General features: G+C 36.5%; 3 protein-coding genes and 1 pseudogene across 8 annotated transcripts; 1 reads left to right on the forward strand and 3 right to left on the reverse strand.

Annotated features, from left to right (window-relative positions):
* Positions 1-1,398: 1,398 nt before the first annotated feature.
* COI1 (RNI-like superfamily protein) lies at positions 1,399-6,949 on the reverse strand. Of its 3 annotated transcripts, none has more exons than XM_086638515.1 (4): positions 6,178-6,471; positions 5,099-5,615; positions 2,707-3,178; positions 1,399-2,605 (listed from the first exon to the last, which is right to left on the reverse strand). In XM_086638515.1, exons 2-4 carry the CDS (start codon positions 5,584-5,586, stop codon positions 1,802-1,804), a joined length of 1,764 nt encoding a protein of 587 aa, XP_086494641.1. In that variant the 5' UTR covers positions 5,587-5,615; positions 6,178-6,471; the 3' UTR covers positions 1,399-1,801. The 3 variants fall into 3 exon arrangements, with proteins under 3 accessions (XP_086494641.1, XP_086494640.1, XP_086494639.1); XM_086638514.1 differs by having other exon boundaries at positions 5,895-6,460; XM_086638513.1 differs by having other exon boundaries at positions 5,099-6,949.
* Positions 6,950-15,611: 8,662 nt separating this feature from the next.
* Positions 15,612-17,422, reverse strand: LOC147546631 (uncharacterized; annotated as a pseudogene). Its single transcript, XR_015223568.1, has 4 exons — positions 17,417-17,422; positions 16,907-17,022; positions 15,863-16,096; positions 15,612-15,761 (listed from the first exon to the last, which is right to left on the reverse strand). The product of XR_015223568.1 is annotated as an uncharacterized LOC147546631 (transcript).
* Positions 17,313-23,101, forward strand: LOC147546632 (ATP-dependent zinc metalloprotease FTSH 9, chloroplastic-like). Of its 2 annotated transcripts, none has more exons than XR_015224242.1 (13): positions 17,313-18,553; positions 18,927-18,992; positions 19,079-19,216; positions 19,407-19,472; positions 20,273-20,458; positions 20,544-20,630; positions 20,715-20,828; positions 20,945-21,069; positions 21,150-21,258; positions 21,684-21,809; positions 21,969-22,292; positions 22,372-22,505; positions 22,630-23,101. XR_015224242.1 is itself a non-coding variant. In XM_086638227.1 (13 exons), the coding sequence occupies exons 1-13, from the start codon at positions 17,597-17,599 to the stop codon at positions 22,755-22,757; spliced, it is 2,550 nt and encodes an 849-aa protein (XP_086494353.1). In that variant the 5' UTR covers positions 17,313-17,596; the 3' UTR covers positions 22,758-23,101. The 2 variants fall into 2 exon arrangements, 1 of the variants encoding a protein (XP_086494353.1); XM_086638227.1 differs by having other exon boundaries at positions 22,382-22,505.
* Positions 23,102-23,784: 683 nt separating this feature from the next.
* LOC147546633 (putative F-box protein At1g32420) lies at positions 23,785-25,845 on the reverse strand. Of its 2 annotated transcripts, XM_086638229.1 has the most exons (2): positions 24,662-25,801; positions 23,785-24,147 (listed from the first exon to the last, which is right to left on the reverse strand). In XM_086638229.1, the coding sequence occupies exons 1-2, from the start codon at positions 25,789-25,791 to the stop codon at positions 24,138-24,140; spliced, it is 1,140 nt and encodes a 379-aa protein (XP_086494355.1). In that variant the 5' UTR covers positions 25,792-25,801; the 3' UTR covers positions 23,785-24,137. The 2 variants fall into 2 exon arrangements, with proteins under 2 accessions (XP_086494355.1, XP_086494354.1); XM_086638228.1 differs by lacking the exon at positions 23,785-24,147 and having other exon boundaries at positions 24,294-25,845.
* Between the last annotated feature and the right edge of the window lie 1,586 nt (positions 25,846-27,431).

The raw sequence follows: 27,431 nt of genomic DNA on the forward strand, positions 1-27,431 counted from the left end.
GAGAGACAATTAAGGGTCAAATCTGTCAGTTTATCACAAATTTGGAGCAAACAAAAACAATTCATTTTTTAATGTCATAAACAATTAACTAGTAATCTCTTTCATGATTCACGATGTAAACACATTTTTTTAGACTAAGTTAATGGCATTGTTTATACAACTTAAAATAAATGATATGGACTTGGAGCTTCTCCCAAAATGCCACTTGGTTGTTGTGGATTGCTTTCAAAATATAAAGACATACTTTAGACTTCAAGTCCATGACATATTTATAAACAAAGACTTCGAATGACATCAACAAAGACATAGACATGAAGCCTATCTTGTGATGTCATTTTGTCGTCCCATAGATGAGCTCAAACTATAAACACATGAATTTAAATAATTTGAAGACATTTGACTCTTCTAGAAATGAGAAGATAGAAACTATAATACGCAGGTCTTTAAAACGATATAATAAAGTACTAGATATGATACTTGTTCAGAAAGTTGACTCGTCTGTACATGTAACCTCTCACATGAGATGTAGGTCTAACAGTTGAGCCAAAACCGCCCTATCAAGACCCCCCAACCACACCTCTCATGTGAGAGGTGTAAACATACAGATATATTGTTGTTTGTACACTTGCAATCTCTGCTGCAAGAAGCATTTGTCTTACCTATCGTTTAGTGAACAGACACCACAAGAACTCAACATCAACACCACAATGTCGACGTATCCTCAGTATGACTAGGTACTTGAAGAAAAACTCTAAAAGTGAAAGAGACCATGAAGTTAGCATGGTGATAAGCCATTGATAAAGATTGATGGTGTTTAAGTTACTTCACTCAGTTGTTCTGGTATACAATGGCATGAAATATGCTGGCTGGCGAGGCTCTTTAAATCCAACCTTAAACCAATTCTCGTCAAATCTATTTCATTATTATAAGAATGGTTCCACATGGGAGAAGGGGATCAAGTAACCAAAACTATATAATTTTTGACGCCCATTATAGTTCCATAACAATGTCCCATACCCGTACCAAGAAACACCGTCAACAACCACTAACACGTGATGGAAACCAAATACCACAAAAGTTTAACGAATGAAAAGAAGTTACACCAACAAATGGGAGAAAACACCGTCAACAACCACTAACACGTGATGGAAACCAAATACCACAAAAGTTTAACGAATGAAAAGAAGTTACACCAACAAAAGGGAGAAAATACCCTCTAATTTGAAGAACAGTACTAGCAAAACCAATCCTTTGAGCGCCTCTTTTTTGGGCGTAGTTTGAGGATGGGGATGCCATCCCAACAATGATCTTCCCCCTCGAAAATATGGCAAGTCATGTGGTCTGATCTGTTAAGAGGAAACCCACCATCTTCCTCACTGCAAAAATACCAAAAAGACAGACAGCAAGCCCATATCCAATCCATTTAAAATCCTAAGCAATTCAATTATGGCGATTACAGGAAACACAACCAAGATTTAACAACTTACAAGTTATTTCACGGTTCAACGGCAATTTTATTACTGTTAGAGAAGATAACGATGATACATGGAAAGACTAGAACCGATACTTGTACAAAAGGTTGATTCGTCTGTACATATGACCACTCACATAAGATGATGTAGGTCTAACGGTTGGCCCCTGTCAAGGTCCATCAACCACAACTCCCATGTAAGAGGTGTAAATGTACAGACAGGTTGCCGTCTGTGCGCTTAAAATCTCTGCTGGAAGACCTATCTATGGACAGCACGCATACCTTCATAGAGAACAAAAAACAACAACTGGGAGGGTAGTATCTACAGTTCTATGATATTCTCAAGGATAGCGGGTCCAAGGGAATAACCGTGTCTGGATGATCTGTTCTTTGCCCAGCAAGAGAATAGTAAGCTAGTATCTGGGCCGGATGTTCAATAGTCGTTTCATCATTAACAACAACCCGTCTCGGAGGAATGAACTCGATGTTCCAGAAAGGTCGCACCATGGCCAAGAGATCTGCACCGGTTTGAGAAGCTCTATATCCTTGCACCCATAAGTATCTCAGAGAACTCAATTGCATTACACTTAGTGCCAATGCACGTTCACCGAAGCAACATCCCCTCATTTCCAGTTTCTGCAAATTAGGGCATCCAGCAGAGAACTCAAGAAGTCCAGTATCAGATTCTCCTACATAACCCAAAAGCATCCATCTCACATTCTTACTGTACTGCCCGATATACCTGAAACCAACATCAGTTAAGCCCCCAGCTCTTAGGTAAAGAGCAAACCTCCTAAGGTGTATGCAACCCCTTAGTAGAGCTCGAACTCCATTATCGAGTGGCAACTCCGTTATGTTTTCTTCTCGGTCTAGTAAAACTAGACGAAAATCACATAAGTTTTTACAGGATGCTCCGATACTTTCAAGAGATGCGTTTGTGATATCCGAAACATATATGGCTAAATATTCAAGTTCAACACATCCTTGTGCTAAAGCGGATAATCCTCTCTGTGTCACTACCCCTTGTTCATCCTCGATACCTTCGTCTGCCCCTCTCTCAATTCTAAGCCTTTTCAGTTTCTTACAGTGCTCACCAAGTAACTCCAGCCCTCTGTCTCCTATCACATTCCTCGCCTATCCACAAAAGAATAAAACAATCAGGGGAACCTCTACTACTAAAAAAGTCGGTAGAACATGATAGGACAATAAAGGGTAGAGAATATTCAAACTAATACCTCGAGAATTTCTAAATTTGGGCATCGCTGAATCAACTGGCAGTGATCTTCTGTATCAAGCAGTGTATATAGGAGATCAAGTTTCTTAAGTTGGCCTCCAAACGGAAATACGATAGACATCTCATCCCTTCCCAGGTAGCCTAAACCCAGAAAACGTAAAGTCCTGGGAAGAGCAACGCCGGAGTATCTATCTGATTGCTCACCAAAGGAACCACCAGCAAACTCTTCTAGTGAAGTTGCAGCACGGAAGAAATCAATTAGGCCAAAGATTTCACATTCACTGATCTTCACTGAATGTAAGAAGCGACAATTCCTGGCTATTAATTCAAGATCTTGCATACTAATCTTGCTCAGATCAGTCATATAGAAGTTCAGGCTTTCCATTACTGTGTTGTTCAGAGCAAGCTCATGAAGCCACTCACCATCATTCTCTCCTACTGTGCTCTCTTCCAAGAACAAGGTCTTTAGACATCTGCCAGAGCAAAAAACAAATAATCAGTATACATCATATTTGCATCTTTCCTCTAGCACCGAATACTAGACTAACTTCCCATAATTATCAATTCCGCAATAGTAAACACATTGTCAGACACATGGAAAGTCTGAATATGTAATATAATTTACAGATAAACAATGGTCCCACATGAATGGTTTGTGCATCAGTAAAATATGAAAATATTGATATTCTGCACGGTGTTAATGCAACATTTTTTTAAACATTCTGTTTCCTCTTGAGGTCTCCAAAGGTACTTCAAATTATATGCTGACACTCAAGCAATAAAAAGAGATCATCACAAGTGCAAGTGTGCAACATAATTTTCATCAGTTCAAATTGATTCATGAAGAACAGAAAATCATCCTTTTAACACATGTGAACTTTGTTGATTGGGAAATGTAAGATAGGAACAGTCCACTCCAAACGTAAGAAAATGTATCTTCACCAGGATGGAGGTTAATTTTTAAACATTTATCTTAATTCTTAAACCTGCAGGATGGAGCTCAAAACAATGTCATGGGTACAAAAACAATCTTCACCAGTTAATCCTGTACCATCCAGTCCAGCGAAAAGCAGAAAGTTGAAAGGAGAAAGCAGGACAAGCCATTAAAGTATTTGACGGATTAACATAACCTATGGTCCTCTTGAGTCCCGAAGTGTAGTAGATTTAAATGCAAACTAATTTAAATGCAAATTTCAGGAATCAATATCCTATAGAACAGGAGAAAGTTACAAGTAGTAGGAATGAATTAGCAAGAAAAACTAAAGAGTTGCAACTAATATTCATATGTACTAGTTCACAGGAAAAATTACTAATCCTTCCACTGATCACAAATTATAAGTACACTAAGAAATGAAGAAAAATGACGAAATATTTTAAAAAAAAATAGATACGAAATTTGAAACCAAAATATATAGTCTTAACTCTTAAGAATGCCGATAATGGAATCATATCCTAAAAATCAATTTCTTGCGGATGATAGAAGCATGTGGCCAAGCATGGTAAACCAACATAAATTTCAGGATAAACCAAAATACATTGGAGAATGGAGAACACCATGCTAACAGATGAAATTCATAAACCAAACTTTACAAGTACTAAAACAAACATCAATATGATCACTAGAATAAACGATTTATTCATGAGTTCCTTCTGGTCATGTAAAGTTATAAACCCCAAGCAAAGGAGGAACCACGAGAAAAACATTTTACTTTATTTGCTTAACAGTCCGAAAAATGAGATGATAAGTAATATTTCTGGATAGTTTTAGTTTCCTATTCACAAACCAAAGAATTTGTTTTTTCGCTCTTGCCATCACCACCATTTCACCAACCCACGATCACATCCATTACAACCATATGATGATCGAAAGGTCATTATCATATTTTTACCATCATAACCATGTCGCTACAACTTAACACCACCAAAGGTTTACTGTCAGGCACTACCGAGATTATGGTCACTTGCAAACCATCACCATAGTTAAAACCAGATTCACCACCATCATTACAACCAATACCATTAACAGTCCACAAAATTCAATAAGTTATTTCTACCAACACCACCATGGCTATCATTAAGCGCATATTACATTTTGTGGTCACAACCACCATGGCGATTGCACCGTTACCTTAATCTTTTACAGCCACAAACTCTCATGACAGTGTTATCAAGTAGAGATGAAATGAAATACTTTTACTTTTTGGGTTCTCTTCATTTCTTCCACTGGATACGACATTTGTGGAACATGAACTCATGAAAATAGTTTTTATCAAAATAGTAATTTGCTAAAGGGGAAACAAGACACACTACTCAATCAAACACATGCACAAATTATATTGCGACATAAATTTGCTTAAGGTTTAATGTAAGAGAAAGAAGTAAAAAGTAAGTACCTGCATGATCGAGCAACGTGAAGTAGGCCGTCAGTAGAGAAGCCAGAGCATTTATCCAATTTAAGACTATGAAGCATGTGACCCCGAGTACGAGCAAGAAGCTCAAGATCCTTGTCTTTAACAATCATTCTACGAAAATGAAGATGCTTCAAGCATTTAAAATACTCCGAGATCTCACTAATCCATGGACCTGCATATCCTCCCCAATCCTCTGGTATGAGATTAAACATTGCAGCCCGAGGTTTTCCCTTCAATTTCAAGGATTCCAAACTAGGGAACCTTTGCCTTAGACGACCAGGCGTTGTTGAATAACTCAAAGCAATCGTAATGTGCTTCCTTGTCAAAGCATCAATTTCATACCATCTACGGCATACCAAGGATACAGCGTCCCGATCACGAGGGTCATCTATGTATGCCATAATACATTCAAGAGCAACATCTGATATACCAAAGCTTGTCATCTTGGTCAAGGGTGGGCTATTCGCCATTGATCAATTCCAGAATCAAAACCCTTTACCTAGTCAGTTATGAATAACCAAATCAAATACTAGGATTTACTAACTCAAATCACAGCTTCACCAGAACACCAATTCTAATTTCATCAAAGTAGAAGAAATTAACAAATCGCATAACAATGTCGTGTAGAGTGATTAAAATTCTTATCTAAAAACCCTAAAAAAAAAAATGAAGTACGAAGCCTCAACCACACCAATTAACAAAACTCTCGAATGGAAAACAAAAACTAAAAATTAGAAAAAGAACTAGATCCAATCAACCTAAATGAATCAGAAATCACCTTTTATCGAGAACCAATCATGAATAGTGATTACCGAACTGAAAATCAAATCAAGAAAGCGTAATCTAAAAGCAAGTATCTTCAAATAGCAAGAAATCAGCAAAAACACAAAGTCCAAGCAATGATTTTCTTTTTTCTAGGTGAAAAAGGAGAGAAATCTTCGAACTTAATACTAATTGTAACAGAACTGAGAAGAAACAGCAGAGAACTGTCGCTGCTGCTGCCGTCACCACCAACTCCTCCTCGAATTGAATCGGCCATTAAAGGCGTAGCAGAAACTCACCGATCGAGATAATAGTTAGTCGATGATGAAGATCATGAGTCTTGATTTGTGGGAATGGGATCGGGTTTTTTTAGGGTTAGGGTTATCTATCGCTCTGGCCTGGCATCAACAAATAGAATCCATCCTTTTATCAGTTACCAACTTAATAGACCTAACAAGATTACGAAACTAATAAATACTCTTGAGTACACGTCAGCCAATCCAGATTGGATCCATCGGTTTTTCTGGTTTAGTTAACTAACAAAGTGGTTTATTATCATCACACTAGTTGACATTTTTAATTAAGAAGAGATTAAAATGAGGTCGTAGACATGTGGCCAAAAGTACAAAAGTGATGTTTGACAAGTTGTTGGTTTATAATTTTTGGTCCCATCTCCAAACACAAGTGTTTGCTTCTCAGGGTTTTGTTGGGTAAGTTGGCGTATGTAAACTGGAATCTCAAAAATTCGATAAAGTGTGATAAGTACGATTAGGGGTGGGAATTATACCCGACAATCCGATACCCGTCACGATTACCCGAGTCCGACATGGCCCGTGGACGCCCGTGCCCGAAAATGGGCAGTACCCGCCCGGCCCGAGGGAATTTAGTGGGCGGGCTCGGGTAAGAGAGCCTACCCGGCATCTCGCCCAAGCCCGAAAAGGGAGCCCGTTACCCGCCCACTAGCAACCCGCATAAAAGAACAATACAAATGTGTTAATATGGGTGGTCCAATCAAAGACACGTGCAAACCCATCACCTACTTGAGGCCACATTCTAACCCTAACCAAATGTGTGTTTCTTTTCTTCTTATGAAGATTTCAAGAGAGAAGAGGATTCTAGAGAGAAAGAGAGTGAGAGAGAAAATGATCTTAAGAGAGTGAGTTCTTGAGAAGTAATAAGAAAAGAAGATAGATGTAGAAGAAGATAGTAAGAATGGATGAAGATATTTTGCAAGATTGAGAAAGATAAAGAAAAAGAGAGGCCATGTACAGGGACGGATCCAGGATTTTCACTTAGGGGGTGCAGATTTATGTACTTAAATAATAATTTTTTTTTTTTTTTTTTTTGCAAACACAGTAATTAACAAAACATTTATATTCATTGTTTATATCAATACATCAACGACTACAAACGCAATTGACCTCTATGAGAGTTCATATTTTGAAATGTTGGCATAATCGATTCATTGTCAATTTCAATAAATTTGTTTTTTCAATAAAGACTACTAAACTATCGTTCAACCACTGATCACTCATTTTGTTTCTTATGCGGGTTTTAACTAGTTTCATAGCTAAAAAAACTCTTTCAAAGGAGGTTGTTGCAACCGACAAAGTTAGTGCTAAAGTGATAAGCAAATAAACTAAATGATATGTTTTATCTCTCTAAGTTTCCACCAATGTTTTAGCAAGAGGTCCAATCCCATATTAATTTGAGAAATCATCATTTTATCACATGTCGCAAATGTAATTATCAAGCTGAGAACTAAGTAGCATAGTGTTAAGACTACTGAAATCTGACGGATAAAATTCATCAAGATGCATCAACTTACTTTTGCCGAAAAGGACAAAACCTCTAGATGGACTCAAAATTCATCGTTCGTGTATTTGACTGTTTGCTCGAGCTCGAGCTTGTTCAAACTCGACTCGTATAAGTTTGAAAGAGCTCGAGCTCTCATTGTTTTAAGCTCGTCTATTAAAATACTTCAAATTAAAACAACTTCCTAAATTATCAAAATACTTCAATGATCATTTCTCACATACAATAATAATTATTAATGATTCATATTCCAATAATCATTTAATGATTGATATTTCCTGTACAAGTTTCAATACTAATACGTAATTATGTACTACACTATTATAATAGTATGTTAAACGAGTTGTTCACGAGTAGTTCGCGATACACTAAAGAATAATCAAGCTCGGTTCGTGTACACCCCTAAACTAACCAATGTCGGAGCCAGTTCCGGTGTTGGAATGCAAAAATTATAGGGGTTAAAGTAGATAAATTGAAATGTATAGGTTAGCATAGTTTATTCTTGTGATAAATTTTATATCTTCATAATATATTTTTATAGTTTATTCTTGTCTTTGTGATGAAATCCTATACAAATAAGGTAAGGAAGGTAATAACTCTAGAAATCCTATACAAATAAATAGGTACAAGCACTAAACTACACAAGATGAATTAGGTTGATGTCTTTTTACTTCTTTTTCCTTCTAATCACAAAGTTGTTGCATCATCAACCAATTTGGTGCATTCCCTTCCAATTAAGGAGGTATTGGTGGAAGATCTAAAATAGAACCTAATAGCACAAGAAGTCATCTGTTAACACAAAATAGACCAAAAGTTCACAAAAAAATTACAAATTTTGAAATGTACCAATTAATCATTTTTTCATATACTATTTTTTCGGATTCATCAAAAAAATCATTTTTGTATGACATCGTTATCTTATTGCATTAAAGAAAACGTAAACAACCCTATACATTTTACTATTGAATTTCACGCAATTTGGTTTGTGTTGCGTACAAAACAAACAGATTTCTGCACATATCTACACATTTATTAAACAATCAACACATTAATGATACATTTGTTTATTTGTATGAGACAAAAACAAATATTCAAAATGTGAGAATAGTCCCAGATGAGAGAAGGGTTATCTACCAATCAAGAATATAATGTCTAGGTCCTCTCAACTTATTGCCAATTGGTTTTGAGTTGGATGATCGCAAACTTAACATGGTATCAGAGATAGAGTCACACTTGATAGGCTTAAAAGCCACACGTGCTCCACCTCGCCCCAAAAAAAAGACGGGTGTTAAGCTAACCATGCCACACGTGAGAGGACTTCCGAGAATAGTCCCGCCAACTCACTTTACTTTTTTACACCTTCACACTGTTACACTCCGGCAACAATGCCTTTTTAACCCTATTTTGCTTCAAACTTTTGGCCCTTTTCAAGATTTTGATTCCCCCAACCAAACAATTGTAAAATTCAAATCACCCATTCTTCCCTAATATTTTGTCTTCTTGGGCTTTGATTCTACTTCAATTACTGCTTCTAAGATTAACTTATCACCCCTGGTATAGTTCCAAATCTTCAACAAGTCTTAATTAACAAAAAGGTATTAAAGAAGATCAATCAAATCAAAATGATGGATCTTATCAAATTTCTTCATTTAATACTCGAACCACCATCACTTTACAAATCGATAATTCAACACCTATTGTTTAAATAACAATGGTTGACGGAATTGATTCATTAGGTCTTGTTGCATATGTACACGCTTTAGTTCAAAAAGGTCGTTTCATCGTTCAAGTTTGTGCTCCTAAATCGCAAGATTGGCTGGCGAGATTGAAAAAAAATGAAATATTGAAGTTAAGTGGCGAGATTTAAAAAAACAAATTTAAATTTATGAAAAGTAGAGAACCAAAAAAAAAGTTGATTACAAATTAGCAGGCAAAAGCAAAACAACCCGGAATTTACACAATTTGAAAAATAGCTTAAATTATTTTATTAGGAGAAACCACAAACCACCTGCTTCTCGGAGAAAGAGAAAGAAAATGAGATTCTAAATTTGAAAAATGACATATTTTATCCGACATACATAGATACAATCTTATAAAGCAAAGCAACACGATTGGTTATTCAAGATATAAGTGTGGTCGTTCTTTTTTATTTGGAGTTTGATAAAGATCAAATTTAGGAAACGAATTTCTTGAAAATAAGTACTTTTAGGAACAATAAATGTTGTTTGAGTCCTTAAATCAAGAGATCCTAACAAAATATATGTTAACAAAGAGATGCATGACACATGAATGTCGATAGAAACCACCAACTGAAGTATACATGAAAAAAAAGGCAAAAAAGTATGTGTAAAATATAAAGACAAAAAAAAGTGTTTTTTTTGTGGGTCCACCAAACTAGGATATAATATTGAGTAGCTAACCACCGTGGAACACTTACAACAACAAAAAAAAAAAGCCACTATGGGAACATAAGTTCACTTATATCTCATGAATGATGATGTAGTGTTGGACCTTTTCTCTTCCATACCCACAAAGCTAAGTACATTTTAGTCAAAGTTATTTTAAGTCTTCACCAATATGTTGAGAAATGTTTGATTAAATATACCTAGTGACTTCAAAAGTTTTTTTCTTTAATAGTTATCTAATATAATAGTACGAGGGTGTAACCTGTGCATTCTGGGCATGGAGTTCTATTAGTCTGAAATTTATGCCAACTTCAACAAATAATTAGTAAATGTTGATTTTTTTGTGGAAGTAATTTTTTGTTCTCTCATTTGACTCATTTATTTTCTTTTGTTGAAAGACTTGACTCCTTTATTTGGCTAAGAGAGTGTTTAAAATTCTCATTTTCAATCCCTTCCATTAAACTCAATACATTGGTGAAGACTTAAAATTATGTTGCTTATTGGAAATGGTTAAGAATTTTTTGAGAAATGGGAAATAACAATAAAATAAGAAAAAAAAATTCTCCATTATTTTATATACCTTGCAGTTGATTCGGAAGGAAAGATAGATTAAATTTGGAGGATGAGAAAAAGACCAAAAAAAATCTCTAATTTCTCTACCAATATGTTCATTTCTCTCAATACATGAGACACTTTACATTCGAAGTTCTGCGAACTTACTTATGTAACTCTCAAGTATCTGGCTGAGAGGAATAAGATATTATCCCTGTAAATTTGTGATTGTATCACTTATGAATGGAATATGATTTTCGGGATTTAAAAAAAAAAATTTAGTCAAAATTTTCAGGGATAAAAGTCTAATTTTTATAGGTTGTACTATGGGTGATGTAACCTATACTAACAAGTAGAAATGATATAGCTTCTCTATCAATTTGTTAAGAAAATAATTAATCAAATTGTTGTTCATATTCATATTCAAATTGGATAAATTTCTTAGTAGCGCGAGGAAATAAAAGAAACAAGTTAAGACAAGACGTAAAAGTGACAAAAATTCATTACAACTTTTAGGTGAATAGATGTCGAACCAAATCAACAAAGAATGTTTTTATTTTATTCTATTTGTGTTTTTATGTGTAACTAAATTTATAAGATGGAATAAATAGACAAATTAAATAGACTATTTTTACGATGTTGCAGTCTATATTAAAAAAAAGTTATTATTTTAAATGGCAATTTGATAGACATGATTATTAAAAAATCTGAATCTTAGAGTTCTAGTGACCAATTGTCCTAGTTTTGTATACTTTCTACATATGCCATAAATAGAGAAGAATAATCAAGCATGCCTATACTAGAAAAATGTTAGTATGTTGGGAAAAATGGGAAATATTAGTATGTTCCAAAAAATGGGTTAGAATCGACGTAGACGATCGGATTTACCCATTTTTTCCCTCTCTCTGGGTGTCCGACATGATTTAAGCTTGCTTCCAAGCGTCCTATCACAATCCGTTTATTTTTTGTCTTTAAATTGTTTGGGCAGAATCCTGTCTGTTTATCTAAATTCAACCCTAATTTATCATCATTATCCATGCAAATAAATTAAATAATGCATAAATATTGGGTTATTTCTCTCGTAAAATTGATTGGTCCATAGATTTAACATCATCATTTATGGGAATAATGTAGTACGGAGTATATTTATTTGGTTATAGAGCATTCAATCTAAAGGTAGAATAATTCTTGAGATGTGCAATAGATTTAATTTCATTCAATTTAACCAGTCACCTGCCAGTGGTACCTACCTTCAAAAGTTATTAAATCAAGTGTGTCTGAAGTGTTAATACTTGGTTGCCACCAAGTGAAGTTTGATAGTGTTAAATTCTAAAATTCTCGAAATTTCAAAGTTCGATTTTCAGCGAAAGTGAAATTTATTGTTGTTGAATTTGAATTATTAAAGACATAAATAATAATACTAATAAATTTGTCGGGTTTTAAGTTCTATGTTGTTGAGCTTTGTGTCTCTTTCATTATTGATTTAACGTAGGCGGTTATTGTGTTTACCGCGCATCTTGAAGTATACATATCTAAATTGTACCTCTAAGATAAAATAGTGAAAACAATTAGTGGATGAAGAAATGTTAGAAGATACCACATAAATTTTCTACCCTAGTAGGTATTGAAGAATCCGTGCATGAAATTTTAAAGAAACTGAAGAATCCGTACATGAAATTTGAAAGAAATTGTATTGAGAAGTAATCTCTATGGAACTCACGACGCATACTAATAATTTTATAAGTCAATCGGTATCATTATACTAATACATTTACGTTATTAATGCAAATTATATAAACAACAAGAAAATGCAAATTATCAATTATCTAAAGATCACTTCTCTAGATATTTCTATAGATAATGAGAGATGGGATAGGGGAAGACATTATTGAAGTATACCTTTTATAAAAAAAAGAAGTATACCTCAATTATTTTGTAAGTTCAAAAGATGATGTTAGAATTTGCGATGTCAGTATTTGAAAAGATGAATGCCTTTTGGTTGTCCACGACATCCTATATTGGAAGGATAGTAGAAGATTTCTTTACAAAAACGGTAATGCATTGGTTGGACATTCTGCAATACGGAGGTTTCAAGTTCCATCTCATAGAGGTGTATATCCATAATTTATTGAACTTAGTTATGAATAAAGTCGAACTAGATTAGTTACACTTTAGGTCCCTTAAGATGGCCTTTAAGGACCGATGTCTATGACCTTTAGGATTCAGTTCAGGCGTTATAATTTTCATTTAATTTATGAATCTTTATGTATCTTTGTATTATCTCTTCACAGTGTATCAATCAATACCTTGCAATGATGGGTCAGACAGTCCATTTAAAAAAAAACAAACCAAAGTTATATCTTTAAATTTTGTTTACACGTACAAAAGTTTAATGTGTATAACACGAGCTTTTATCTAACATGTGCGTGGATGGATGTTTAGTGGATTGACACATTCTCATGTGCATTTTTCTTTGTTGAAGATCATGTGCGATTTGCATACAATGTAAATGAGTAGGTGTTAGTTTGTATAGTCTTCTTGTAACCATATTTATTCTGTATCTAAACACATTTTTCGTTACAGAATAAGATATGAGGCTAGAATTCTTTTGACTTCTTATAAATATTGTCTTATAGAGAAACGTATCGATAGTAAATACGGAAACATGTAGAGGGAGTAAATATATGTAAATGTACAAGGAGTTAGATAATTGAGTTATGTCTGACCAATGTAACCGATCAACCCCACGAGTTGTGGTGATTATTAATGAAACAATCATTTCTCCATGGATGTAGGTTGTGATTGTTCGAACGAACCACGCTACATTATCGTGTCAATTATGTTAACGTATTTCTTCGATTGTCACATAATCGTGGATTTAACATCGTCAACCTTTGGATTGCGGTAGACTTCAAATTTCGAGCCAAATAACATTATTGTAGCTATCCTATTCATAAAAGCAAACTGGTTGGATACTGGAAATGAATGGATAATAAGTGAATGGGGATCATAATAGAGCTTAAAAGTGGTCCATAACTCCTTTTCCTCCTCCTAATCACACCCTCTGGCCTTGGGGGTCCAAATGTATTTGGACAAGCGAAGGCAGATGAGGGTGACCTTCTAAAAGGCTAGACCTAGAGCTGATTTACATTCGAGCCCTACACATTGACATCCTGTCGCCCTTGACAATGAAATCCGTAACCATGGAGATGCCGACAATGAAAACTATGACCATGGAGATGTGAATCTTCCCTTCTTTCCTTTTATAGCTTCAACCTAACTATATTTTCCTCCCCTTCTATGGTCTCTTTATCTACTTTCCCCAAGTTCTAATAAAAAATCCAACTACTTTTCTTTATGATCATAAAGTTGAGATCTCATCAAAAAAAAAAAAAGTAAGTTGTGGCTTTGGGGGCAGCTACAAAAATATGGGGATGATTAAGATTCTAGTCAATTAGTTTTGGTCTCGGGGCAACTACATTTTGAGTAAGAAAATTGACCATTTTGTTTTCGAGTCCACGAAGAGACCTCAAAGGTTTCGCGGTCAAGATGGTCCCATTCGTCTCAGACGAAGGAAACTTCGGCAAAAATAACACTTTCCTTTGTTGAAACAGTGAGAGAGAATGAGCCAAAAAGATATAAGGTGAGAATGAGCAGGAGAGATATGTGAAAATGAGCAAAAATAAAGAAGGAAAGAGAAACAGAAAAGAGGCGGTAGGCGGTTGGAAATCGTGGTGGTGGTCGAAAGTTATGGTGGTGGAAGTCTGGAAGAGACCGAGAGAGAATGAGCAGGAAACTCGAGAGAGAATGAGCCGCAGAGATAGGGTGAGAATGAGCAGGAGAGATGTGAAAATGAGCAAGAATAGAGAAGGAAAGAGAGAAAGAGAGAGAAGCTAGAGGTGGTAGGCGGTTGGAAATCGTGGTGGTGGTCGAAAGTTGTGGTGGTGGAAGAGAGATGAAGATGAAAAGTAAGGGGCAAAATACAATTAAGTAAAATTTTGAACTAAAGAAGTATCCCGTAAGTCAATCTTGATTGACTAAATCTCTATTCTCCAGAAGCTTTTCTGTGTGCTCCATAGCCACTGGTCTAACACAATTATCTTCTCACATTTTTTTTCTAATATAGACTACGATCTGCGTTAGTCATTACATGACATTGATACATAATCAAGATGTGATAAGCACGATGACCGCCTAAGTTAAACTACGAATGAAAAGGGCCCACACCCCAACAAAATACTAAAGAAGTTCAAAACCCGACAAACTTATTATTTATACCCTTAATACCCCAAATTCAATAACCATGGATTCCACCTCCTATGTGATTCAAACCTAGGACCTCCAGAGTTTTGAAGTTTATGTCAACACTATCAACCATTTGGACAAACAAGTGTTGACATCTTCTCACACTATTAACTCTCCATCTTTTTTCGTTCCCATTCACTCTAAAACCCACAAAAGTTGTAATTGAATTTTTAGGCACACCGCGGTGTGTGTACCAAATTCTTAGTGCAAAACTTTTCAGATTCCAACTGTGCTAAGGATTTGGATGATGATCAATTAAACAATTGAACTACATTTTTGAATGTCCTAACTACACCAAAATATTTACACTTAAATGTCCCCTGTTGCCAACGATGGGAGATATGATGTGAAGGGACACCAACAAGAACTCGGTGAGACAATTCAACAAGTTGCAGAAACCTGCAGAAATGAAAGGCTCGGGAACCATTGATCTCTGAATGTTTATTCTGCGCAGTTTGAATGGTATTAAACAGTTCTGTCGTATGTGTTGAAGCAACTAGCAAGCTATCAATGCCAGATATACTAGATAGGTTGTTCCCACGACGTCTAAACCTTTCTCTTGACCCACTTTTTACTGTGGAGAAATTTTTCAGTGAACCATCTTTGAAAGAATTTGATCTCGGACTCAAACTGCCTTGACCGAGAGAAGAATGTGGTCTGAGGATCTGACTTCCAGTTTGTCGAGGACGAGTCCCATTGAGGAATGAATGGTTGATTACCCAGTGGAGATAGAGATGATTCGTAAAGCAGTCAGAGACACTAAATACATCCCTAATGCCAATAAAAGTACCATGTAAATCTTTCATCTGCAGAATATAAATAAAATAAAATAAACAATTGAAATAGGAAACCAGAATAAGTAAATGAAATATAGATCTTTCAGTACTATAACAATAAATCGATGTACCTTTGCTAGCAAAGGGTTTTGATTTCTCTGAGCACCAGAAGTATGATTTTTCACCAGATTGAAACTTAACTAGGAAAGAGCGACCAGATTTGTCAGCTGGAATGTCTTCAATATCTATCGCCGACTTATCAGATTTGCTATTCAGTGTAGGCAATATTTCAACTCTTCCATCATCTCCAACAAAAAGAGACGCGCAAATCAGAAGAAGGCAAGAGAGTAAGGTTCAGGCGTCCCCTAGACAAAAGTAGAAAATCTTGTCAAAATTATGTAACCAAGAATGTTTTTGGTAAGGTACTAAATGTACAGAATAACCCGTTATATCGTTTTAGTAACTGGTAATCATATATTAGAGAAAGAGGTAAGCTTCTCAGACTATCAATTTTATGCGCATCCTATGATTTTCTCAAGCTGAACGTGCTGCTATCAACTATTGACAGCTGATTTAAGTTCTGTAATAGTATGGAAGCTCATTTAAGACCAGATCCAGATTTTGCTCTAAATTTAATGGTTGATTCTATGTACACCACTAATAGGAGATCCAGAAGTAAACGATCAAGCTATAAGTGCTTTGTTGCTTTGGTATGGTGAGCAATGTCCAGCAGCTTGAGAGATCCTGAGATGATTAAGCTGGAAAAATGCAAGTAAAAGTACCATAAACTTGCACCCTCGCACAAAATACAAAACATACAACTACAGAAATGAGTGGTACACGTACTCAAAAGCGAAAAACCTTACACAGATTGCAGGAAGTAGTGAGGTCGTGCGGAAGCTAATGTAAGAACTAAGAAGTAAGATAAGCCCTGTCGACTACTAAAGTGCTTGGTCCGGTGCTTGTGATAATGTGTAGCTTTTGGAAGTTAACCTACCACCACCACCACACTGTGTTGTTAGCATTGAGGTATCTCACACCATCTTTTATTTTCTTTGTTGTAATATGCTAGTATGCCCTACGGTTTCAATTAAAGCATATCATTACACGTGCGCGCGCGCACAGACACCTATATATATATATATATGTATGTATCCAACCAAATACTGTTTTACCTTGCTGTAGTTGGGCAAAGACGTGATCCGTTTTTGATGACTTTTCCAACACGAACACACACAAGAGGAATACACAAACACCTCGCTAGCATACCAACATCCGGCACCTCAAAATGCTGTAGTAAGACACAAAAAAATAAAGAAGCAATATGGTCAAGTAGTATAAATGATATTTGTTATTATCATCAGAATTAAGGACATCAACTTCTCATTGCGACAACAATATCAACATTATAAACTTGCAACCTAATTTAAATCATGGAAGAATTCAAACTTTGCAAATCTAATCGCAGAATATGTCCATTACAACGTCGTTTCGGACGATAGCACTACTTTTGAAGTAGTTGTTTGTTCGAGGTCGAAGTTCAGTAGCTAAATTTGCAACAAAGGAGAGAAAACTACTACTACTGTAAAAAGGACTGACAAATGGATAACGCTATGAAGACAGACAGGGTGAAATTAAAGACCGACCAAGTTAACGGCTTCTACTCCACGACACCTCTAATCAACGGTCATTCTTTCCCTTCCTAAATTTTACACCGTTCGATCCTCCCCTTATCTCTCATCTAACTATATATATATATAGATTTTCTATTTGCAAGTTATTATTACCAATAACTGAAGAAGAAGAAGAAGAAGAAGATTAAGCACCCCAAGAACTACTACTCAGTAATATTCTAGGGTTTCAAAATGTCAACAATCGAATCTTCTTTATATCCAACGACCACCACCACTCCAAGAATATCAAGAAATTTCAATTCTAATTCAAAACGATTCTACAGATTGAGTATCGTTTGTGGTCATCAATCAAGAATATCACTTACCAAATCATCATCTCGATTTTATGGTAATATCAACAATCAGAATTTATCATCCTCTTCTTCTTCTTCTGTTAATGTTTTCAGCCAAGCGATGATGGTGTCTAGAAAACTTGAGGGTTTTGGAGTTGTTTGGGGTGGTTTCTTGAAGAATCCAACTAGAGATAGAAAGATTCAAGCTAATAGTTCGTGTGAACAAGATTCAAGCGATTCAAATGAAAAAGACGACGGGAAAAGGAATGATAATGAAGGAGGTGTCGGTAAACCTTCATCTTCATCATCATCTTCTTCAAGGTCTTCGCCTTCGACTCGTCGAGGAAAGCAAGAGAAAACTGGGTGGTGGAAGAATGGAAAATGGCAGTGGCAGTGGCAACCAGTATTTCAGTTTCAAGAGATTGGAGTTCTGCTTCTTCAATTAGGGCTTTTTATGTTTGTTATGAGATTACTTAGACCAGGACTTCATTTACTTAGTTCTTCAGAATCTAGGGCTTCAACCCTTACATTTGTTAGTGTTCCTTATAGTGATTTTTTGACCAAAATCAATAATAACCAGGTGGGTAAGGTAGAAGTTGATGGAGTTCATATTAAGTTTAAATTGAAATCTGAATTAGGAAGTATGGAACAACAAGTAGTAGATAGTGTGAATAATAATAATAGGTTACAGGAATCAGAAGCATTGCTTCTAAGTGCTGCTTCTCCGACGAAGCGAATTGTATATACAACTACTCGCCCAAACGACATTAAAACCCCGTATGAGAAAATGGTAGAGAATGAAGTTGAATTTGGTTCGCCTGATAAGCGCTCGGGTGGCTTGATGAATTCTGTCTTGGTAAATTCTTTATGTCAATTTTCAAGTTAACTTACAAGATTATGGAATATGAAAGCATGACCCTTGTTAGCTTAAGAATAGAAACTGTACTGGACAAGTTATCTTTGTATATCTAATTGCATCTTAGGAACTTCGCTATACATTTTTGAACAATTTGAAAACTGATTATGGGTTTTACGTGCTTTCGGGGTTTGTTGTGTACCCTGATATAAATGCCCAATGGTGAAAAGTATAGTATTGACAGACCGTGTCTCATGTTGACGGTATGGTTGTTCTCTAGGCTCTCTTATAGAGTTTGTGGCCTTTCCTTCTAGTGTGCAAGCGATATTTCTATCATTATGACTAGATTTGACTATGTGTTTCCTTTTTGCAGATTGCAATTTTCTATGTTGCTGTGCTTGCAGGGCTACTCCATCGGTTCCCAGTGAGCTTCTCTCAGGTGGTAATGACATGATGTTTTATTCCACTATGCTCTAATGAAGGCTGAAAAACTTTAATTTACTGAGAATGTGTGCATCTTTCCAGAATCCAGCTGGTCAGCTGAGGGGGCGGAAATCTAGTGGTGGTAGTGGTGGTGCAAAAGTGTCTGAACAAGGGGAAACTATCACATTTGCTGACGTTGCTGGGGTTGATGAAGCTAAGGAGGAGCTAGAAGAAATTGTGGTAAACCATGATCATGTCTATAACTAATAGCTTCATATAGCACTTACTGCTATTTCTGTTATGTTTTCTTAATAAATCCAAGTTGCAGAGGAGAAGAGAACAAGCTAGTCATCGACGAGTGGGTCTTATTATTTTTTCATTGCTTTCCTTTCTTCCCAAGTTGAACTGATTCATGTAATTTACTGGCCAGGAATTTTTGAGGAATCCAGACAGATATATCCGACTTGGTGCTCGACCTCCTCGTGGGGTTCTTTTGGTGAGTTTGTTACTTATGATCCAGTATGAAGAAAATTTTACTGCATGAGATCAATTTTCTAAAACATGTTTTTACGCCTCGAGGCTGTTTGCTCCCACAAGGCGAGGCCTCGAGTCATACGCCTCGATACATAAAACGCGTAAACTATTCTTTTTTGTAGGGAAAATGGTATCAATTATGTAAAAGCGTAGCATAGTTTTTCCACTTTACTACCATAATATGAAGTCCTATGATTTTGATAGACAAAAATACCAATACTTTTGTGTTGCCCAACAACTCAAAAATAACATGTATGAGCACGTTTTTTTTCTCGAGTTCAAACACGTACATAGCGAGGCATCAGGTGATCGCCTCGCCTCGAGGCACACGCCTTGAAAGTTTGTTAAAACATTGCATGAGGTTAAATAGTTAACTCTGGATATGCTAAATTGATGACCTCCATTGCATGTAACCTTGTACTTTCAGCATGAGAAGTCGACTGACTCTTTCGTTGCTCATTGCGAGCAAATATCTTTTTTTTTTTTTTGAATTGTTCAGCGTGTGCCTCGAACCCTTGACCTCTAGGTGGAAGATTATACCTCTTACTTTTCCAACTCGTCAACGTATCTTTTGAACTTCCCATGTGTGCGATAGATGGGATACTTATGGCAACTCGGGATATGTAACATCATATTATGGATTTTTTTCCTGTCATGTACCGTAGAATATGATGCCTAACTTTGATATTTAGGTAACATAAATATTCTATACAATTTGATATTTTGAAAATGACTTTTAACATCTACGGACGGACCTTACAGGTTGGTCTGCCTGGGACAGGTAAGACTCTTCTGGCAAAGGCTGTAGCTGGAGAAGCAGATGTTCCCTTTATAAGCTGTTCTGCTAGCGAGTTTGTGGAATTATACGTTGGCATGGGGGCATCTCGTGTGAGAGATCTCTTTGCAAGGGCTAAAAAGGAAGCACCATCAATAATATTTATCGATGAGGTGAGAACAGCGACCTGTTTATGTTTCTAATTTATGATCTGAATCTCGACTTTTGACGCACTTCAAATGATTTTTTTTATTGCAGATAGATGCAGTGGCAAAAAGCCGTGATGGCAAATTCCGGATTGTTAGCAATGACGAGCGAGAGCAGACCCTGAACCAATTGCTCACTGTAGGGTATCAAATGATTCTTCTTTACAATATTTATCAACATACCGTCCACTTCATATTTTGACGTTCTTATAATGTACTGCAGGAGATGGATGGATTTGACAGCAACTCTTCAGTTATTGTCCTCGGAGCAACTAATCGTTCGGATGTGTTAGACCCTGCACTTCGCCGTCCAGGGAGATTTGATCGTGTTGTTATGGTATGGAATCTGATATCATGTGAAAATTCCTTTTCTAAATATTTCTGCAGATAAGTGGATAGCTGACATTTCCTCCTCATGATTTGTATTTTTGGTTGTATGTTTATTGTGCATAGGTGGAAACCCCAGATAGACTTGGAAGAGAGGCCATTCTAAAAGTTCATGTTTTCAAGAAAGAACTTCCTCTTGGAGACGATGTTGATCTTACTGAAATTGCTTCTATGACAACTGGTTTCACTGGGTATCTTGACTCCCCAAATTCTCCCGTCTCTCAAATAAAATATTTTTCCTAGAATTGACTCGTGTTTTAACCTTGCACAGGGCAGACCTTGCGAATTTGGTAAATGAAGCTGCCCTGTTGGCCGGAAGAGTAAACAAAGTGGTTGTGGAGAAAATGGATTTTATCCAGGCAGTCGAACGCTCAATAGCTGTAGTCATCTCTCTCTCTCTCTCTGATGGCATTTTGTTTTCAAGTTTATATTTGTCTAATACCTACAAATTAGAGAGCTAGTATCTCTTACTTCAAAAGTAATTGTGAATCATTTAGAAGGTTTTGTGTGGACACTGTGGTCGTGTACCTCATGAGATAACCAAAAGTTCAGCATATTCCCCTTTTGGCTTGAAGTGGCGATAAGTTTATTGCCCGTCAACTGTAATTTGTAAGCACAGAGCACGAATCCTTCTTCTGATAGTGTTTGTTCTCCCAAAATATGCCCAGATATCCTAAAGCGCATCATTCTGTTTGCTCATTTTGGACGTCATACTTCATTGTGATTTTCTTTTATTATTTCATACTACATATTATTATTACTAAGCTGATTACCAAGAAACTGAAATCACGCTACTTTTTGTCAGGGTATCGAAAAAAAACATGCAAAGTTGCGAGGAAATGAAAAGGCTGTAGTGGCACGACATGAAGCTGGTCATGCAGTTGTAGGAACCGCTGTTGGAAAGCTTTTACATGGGCAACCGCAAGTGGAGGTAAACCATAAGAAACCTGAAACAAGGGATCCTTTTTGTATTTTCTAATATTTGGTATATGGCCATCAACTTGGGGAGAAAGGTTTAGATAATAGGCTATTATCTTTGATATAGAGTTTGTGATTTATCTCTAAACAAATTAATCGATTGTGTCAACAGAAACTAAGCATATTACCCAGGTCTGGAGGGGCACTAGGCTTCACCTATACTCCTCCAACCAGCGAAGACAGATATTTGCTCTTTATTGATGAGTTACGAGGCCGCTTGGTTACACTTCTTGGAGGGCGTGCAGCAGAAGAAATTGTGTACTCTGGCCGTGTATCTACAGGTGCATTTGATGACATACGGAGGGCAACAGACATGGCGTATAAAGCAGTAGCTGAGTACGGTCTTAATGAGACTATTGGCCCAATATCAATAACCACAATATCTGCTGGTGGGATGGATGATTCTGGTGGAGGGATGCCTGGGGGAAGGGATCAGGTTTTCTTCTTTCTTGTTATTTCCTTTGTAGTTGTGATCTTCCTAATTTGTTTATGCTGAAAATACTGATCTGAAATAGGATTCAACAGGGGAAGCTGGTGGATCTAGTTCAAGGAGAGGTCAAAGCCCTACTGCAATCAGCACTTGAAGTAGCGCTTTCTGTTGTCCGTGCAAATCCTACCGTTTTGGAGGGCCTTGGTGCAGATTTAGAAGGTAACTTCATATCCTTACTTGCGTAGTGTGTGCTCTGTTTCTCAAAAATCTGAATTATCTCCTTGGGAAAGGGTGTATAAGTGTTATATGCTGTGATGATGATGATATTTATTATCATGTACAGAAAAGGAAAAAGTGGAAGGGGAAGAGCTACATAGTTGGTTAAAGCAGGTGGTTGCTCCGGAGGAGCTGAAAACATTCCTTGAAGGCAAAAAAGCAACAGTCTATGCTCCGACTACAGGCAAGCTCTGAATAATAACTTCCACTCTTCATTTCAGTTGAAAGTAAATCCTGAAGGACCGAGTTCAAGCGATGGGTCTATATTTGATTCGTACACTACCATACTTCACTCATCCCAATTAGGTAATATCCCCACTTTCACACTGTAAATTTGGCTTCTTATTCCTTCCTTTAAGCTACCCAAAAGAAATCCAAGATATTTGGACTTGATGGAAAAACATCATTTGTGCTGTGGGATAGCCAGAAGGTAAAGCTTGATCTTGTTGTACATTTTAGTAATTGTAAATGTATTCAGTTTGTCTAGATCAAAAACACATTGTAAATTTAGATTCATAAAGAGGGCCAATTTTTCCGACTGTCTTAGCTTATTTTTGTTCCAAACTTGAGTTTATTTTTTCTCCTGAATCTCCTATGTAAATCGAGATTATTAGGGGTGAAAAAGTTGTTTGTACTAATTCATGGTTCTGGGATTCTAATTTCGATATATATATATATATATATAATAATACGGACTTAGGAGAATGAATCGCTCCATCATCAATCAGTCAAGCCGAGAGTCGCGGAAATGGAAGATCTGACTGTCCGCTCTAGATTGCACCTCCGTAGTGTCCGAGTGGAGATCTCTTATCTCGTCGAACCACACCGCCAGCTGAATATAAAGGGGAACAAAAGCCCTTTCTTCGCCCGGAATCCATAAGTGATCAAGGAAGGCTGGATTGTACTAGCACTTCCACTCGCTGATTCGATCGGCCTTCACTTCGCGACTGCCCCGGGAGTCCAATACCTTCGCTACTGCTTTCACTCTGGTCCGTTTCACCCTACCGGCGCTTTTCACCTTCGCTACCGGATAAAAAAAGAAAACATGTATACTCCCTGTGGGCTTGAACTAGAAAGCCAGTTTAAACCATAACAAGCTTCCATGTAAAAACAAAAGCAGCGAAAAACATGAATACAAATCTTTTACTGCTACTTAGTATTGACAATTGGTCTGAAATATATCTTTTTTTTTTTTGTTGAAAGACTGAAATATATCGTAGTATTGGCAACGGTCTGAAATATATCTTAGTATTGGCAACGGTCTGATATATATCTTATACATTATAGAGAGTAATAATCCTCTTAGAGGGTCTCTGTCGTTGAAGTCTTATGGTGGTGTTGGTCAGGGCTCAGCGCTCAGGGGATCGTCTTCAATCCAAGCCAGAATTTGCTATTGCAGGTGGTGTTGGGTTGATATGTGACTCGTCTTCTTCCCCTTTATTTCCTAGTTGTTTGTAGCTCCGAACAGGATAAATGCTCTCCACAATACTTGTTAATTCCATGTAATAGTAAGGAGCCTCGAAATACATCTCTTTACCTTTATTCCCTCGTCCTAGTTTCTCGAGACTAGTGTAATTATTGAACTCTTTCAATCAACACTTAGAAGTAGCGCTTTCATGACATCATACATGCTTAAATATATCATGAAACTATCATTATCTATTAGAGAGCCAGTCTAAACTCTAAACCATAGCAAACTTCTATGTAAAAACAAAAGGACCGAAAATATCAATAAACTATCTTTATCTATTAGAGAATAAAAATCAAACATAAATATAAAGAGCAATAGTCCTCTTAGAGGGTATAGTCTTATGGTGGTGTTCGTCAGGGCTCAGCTGCTCCAGGGTTGGCAACGATCATCTTCAATCCAAGCCAGAGTGTCTATTTGCTGGCGGTGTCGCAAAGTTTGCTATTTGCAAGCGGTGTCGCGTTGATAAAGAGACTTTCTTGTTACTTTTTTCTTTATTCCTTTGTTGATTGGAGCCTGAACAGGATAAATGCTTTCCACAGTACTTGTTAACACACAATAATAAGGAGCCTCGAAATACATACCTTTATTCCCTCGTCCTAGTTTCTCGAGACTACTATAATTAATCAACTCTTTCTTTTTCCTGTCGTAAACATAAATAGAGGGAGGTCCTTTTTCCCAGCCTTTTTTTATTGCCATTATCATGTATGTTTCTGGAATTGATTGAAAAGACACCCACCATTTGACATCAAAAGGCAATTCTCTCGTCTCTTCTATCCACCTACCACTACTCTTCTTATTCGCATCCTCCATTAAAACCCAAATCTTCATCTTTTGCAAGATCTCATTTTTATAACGATACGACTTTTTCTCAATTAGCCCTAAATGTCCATCCACTTCAAATAATTGATCAAGCGCATAAGTGTTAGGAAGACGACTTTCATTGATAATACTATCAGGGTATTTTATCACTCTAAACTTCTCATTTCCAACATCAAATTCTATTATATTGTCAGAATGTGATGAAGGTGAAACCAACCAGTATAAAGAACCATTTGCGTAAGTGGGTTTTCCGTAAAGACCTTTCATCAATGGGAAATCGTCGATTGTTCTCCATGTATTCTCACCAACTGTCAATACCTCACAGTATGGCACTTCCACCCATTCCCATGAAAGATCAGGGCGATGTGTTGTCCACATAATCAATACTTTATGTTTTTTGGTAACGGGATCAAATCCAAATCCAAAAAAAGGAGATTGATATTTATTAGCTTTCTTTCCAAAGTCTGATTTGATCCATGGAGTTTTTTCTCGTGTGAAGAGATTATAGATTTTAAAAGAACGTCCCCACGTGAAACATAATAGACCATAACCAGAACTCAAAATATGTTTATTCTCCACTTTAAGTGGAGATCTTGTCACATATTCAGTATTCTTTTTAAAAAAATCTAGTGTGAAGAAACTAGTTCCATGACTTTCACGTGACGAACCGATAAGGAGTTTTTTGTGTGATATTGATCGAGAAAAGTGTAACGAGATAAAGTGTTTGTCTTCTCGAATCAAATACAACCAACTTTTACTTACACACTTAAAACGCATCAATGACTTTGCTGGAAGTCGGCTCAATATTTCTAACATTAATTCATCACACATAGTATTACCTCCAAGAGCAAGAGGAGTTGTTGTTGAAACAATGGCATCGTCACTGGTGGTGCTACTGGTGGCGACGGAAGGCAGTGGTTGTTGTGGCGGCACCACCATCTTAATCTTCTTCTTCATTCTTGTCATCATAGCATAGGTAGGTAGCCAAACTAAGTTTCTAAACTCTTATTTTAGTAGGTTAAAATCTTATAGATCAATATAGGGCTTAACAAAAAGAAAAATTGGAAAATCGGTATTTTACTGAAACCCTAAATTGAGGGAACTACTACCCGTTCCGTAAGTATAGGGCTTTACTTACTTAGGGAATGAGGTCTGGATTAGATTACCATCAAAATCGTCTCATCATTAGATGCATGGGTCTAACTTTTAAAGACACCCACCTTTCCTTTCTTATGCAAATATAAAAGTTAAATTTAGTCGTATCATATTCTATATTTGATCTGATCCGTAGCATCCTTTCCTTGGTTGTAGACCATAAGGCCACCGCAATAGTAGTGCACCTAACGTTCCAGACCATAACAAGATACTAATATGTGATCCATTTAGTTCATTTGTAACAAATCTTTTATGATGAAACTAGTTGATCCATGACTTACTAGTGAAGATTTTTTTTTTGTTGATAAGACTTACTAGTGAAGATGTTGTAAGGAGTTTGTCGTGATTTTTTCGAGAATTATATCACGAAATAAAGTGTTTCTCTTTTTCAATAAAAACAATCTGACTCTTACGTGTTGTCTTAAATTGCATTAGTGACTTGGTGGTAGTATGCCAACTATTTCTAACATTACTCCCTCACTCACAACAAATGTTGTGACAATGGCGTCATTCATTGGTGGTGGTCCGAGGTAGAGGTTGTTGTGGCGGCAGTGTCACCTTTTCTTTTGTTATTTGTATTTAAACTAGCACTTTGTTGAATTTATAGATTTTTACAAACACTTTGAAGTAATTAGACTAAAACTTCCAATAAGCTAATTTTAGAATATTGGACCGTGAATCAACCCAAAAGATTACAGAGAACCAGATAGGTGATACGCAATGAAAGGAAAGTGTCTGGTAGCGTTGTTCCCCCCCTCGACCCAGGCTGTCATATGGGAGCCCGAGATGGTGTGGCTCCCAACCTCACAAACAGTCCAACCCCTAGACTCCACGTTATAGCATGTCCAACTAAGGAATTTGGGAGCTCCAACTCCGTATACATTGGACATGCCCCAAGTAGATAACAAAAAATTCCTATTGACAAGTAAGTTTGTAAACCTTTCAAACAAAGAGAAAATGAAAAGGTAAGTTTGTTAAACTCTTAGATTAGTAGTCTATTTATTAGAGAATCTGGATTTTAGGAGTTTTAATTTAAATTGAACGAGGTCTTGATTAGATTAGCATCAAAATCATCTCATGATTATTCATTATGGAGATGCTACAATGACTTAGAGGGTGACTTAGAGGATAACATAATGACGTGAATTACACTAAAAGACGAAGTTTTTTTTAAAGTTTGACTACCGTGGAGACCGCTTTTATTTTCAAATGAGGAAACATGTCATCCTCTAAGTACGAAATTCTAAGTCACTCTATCATTTCCTATTCATTATATGAGTCTAACTTTAGAGACACCCACCTTTCCTGCACTCAAGTCTTAAAATCTGTATATCCTTTTTTGCTGAATTTCCTTTGAGAATTTTGCAATAAGCACAAAAGTATATAAAAAAAAGTCTAGATTCTTGGGGATGAAAAAAAGCTGT

This window comes from Eschscholzia californica, unplaced genomic scaffold (genome assembly GCF_041429995.1).
Source record: "Eschscholzia californica isolate CP2 unplaced genomic scaffold, dmEscCali1.0.p SCAF_4, whole genome shotgun sequence".
Classification (NCBI taxonomy): Eukaryota; Viridiplantae; Streptophyta; class Magnoliopsida; order Ranunculales; family Papaveraceae; genus Eschscholzia; species Eschscholzia californica.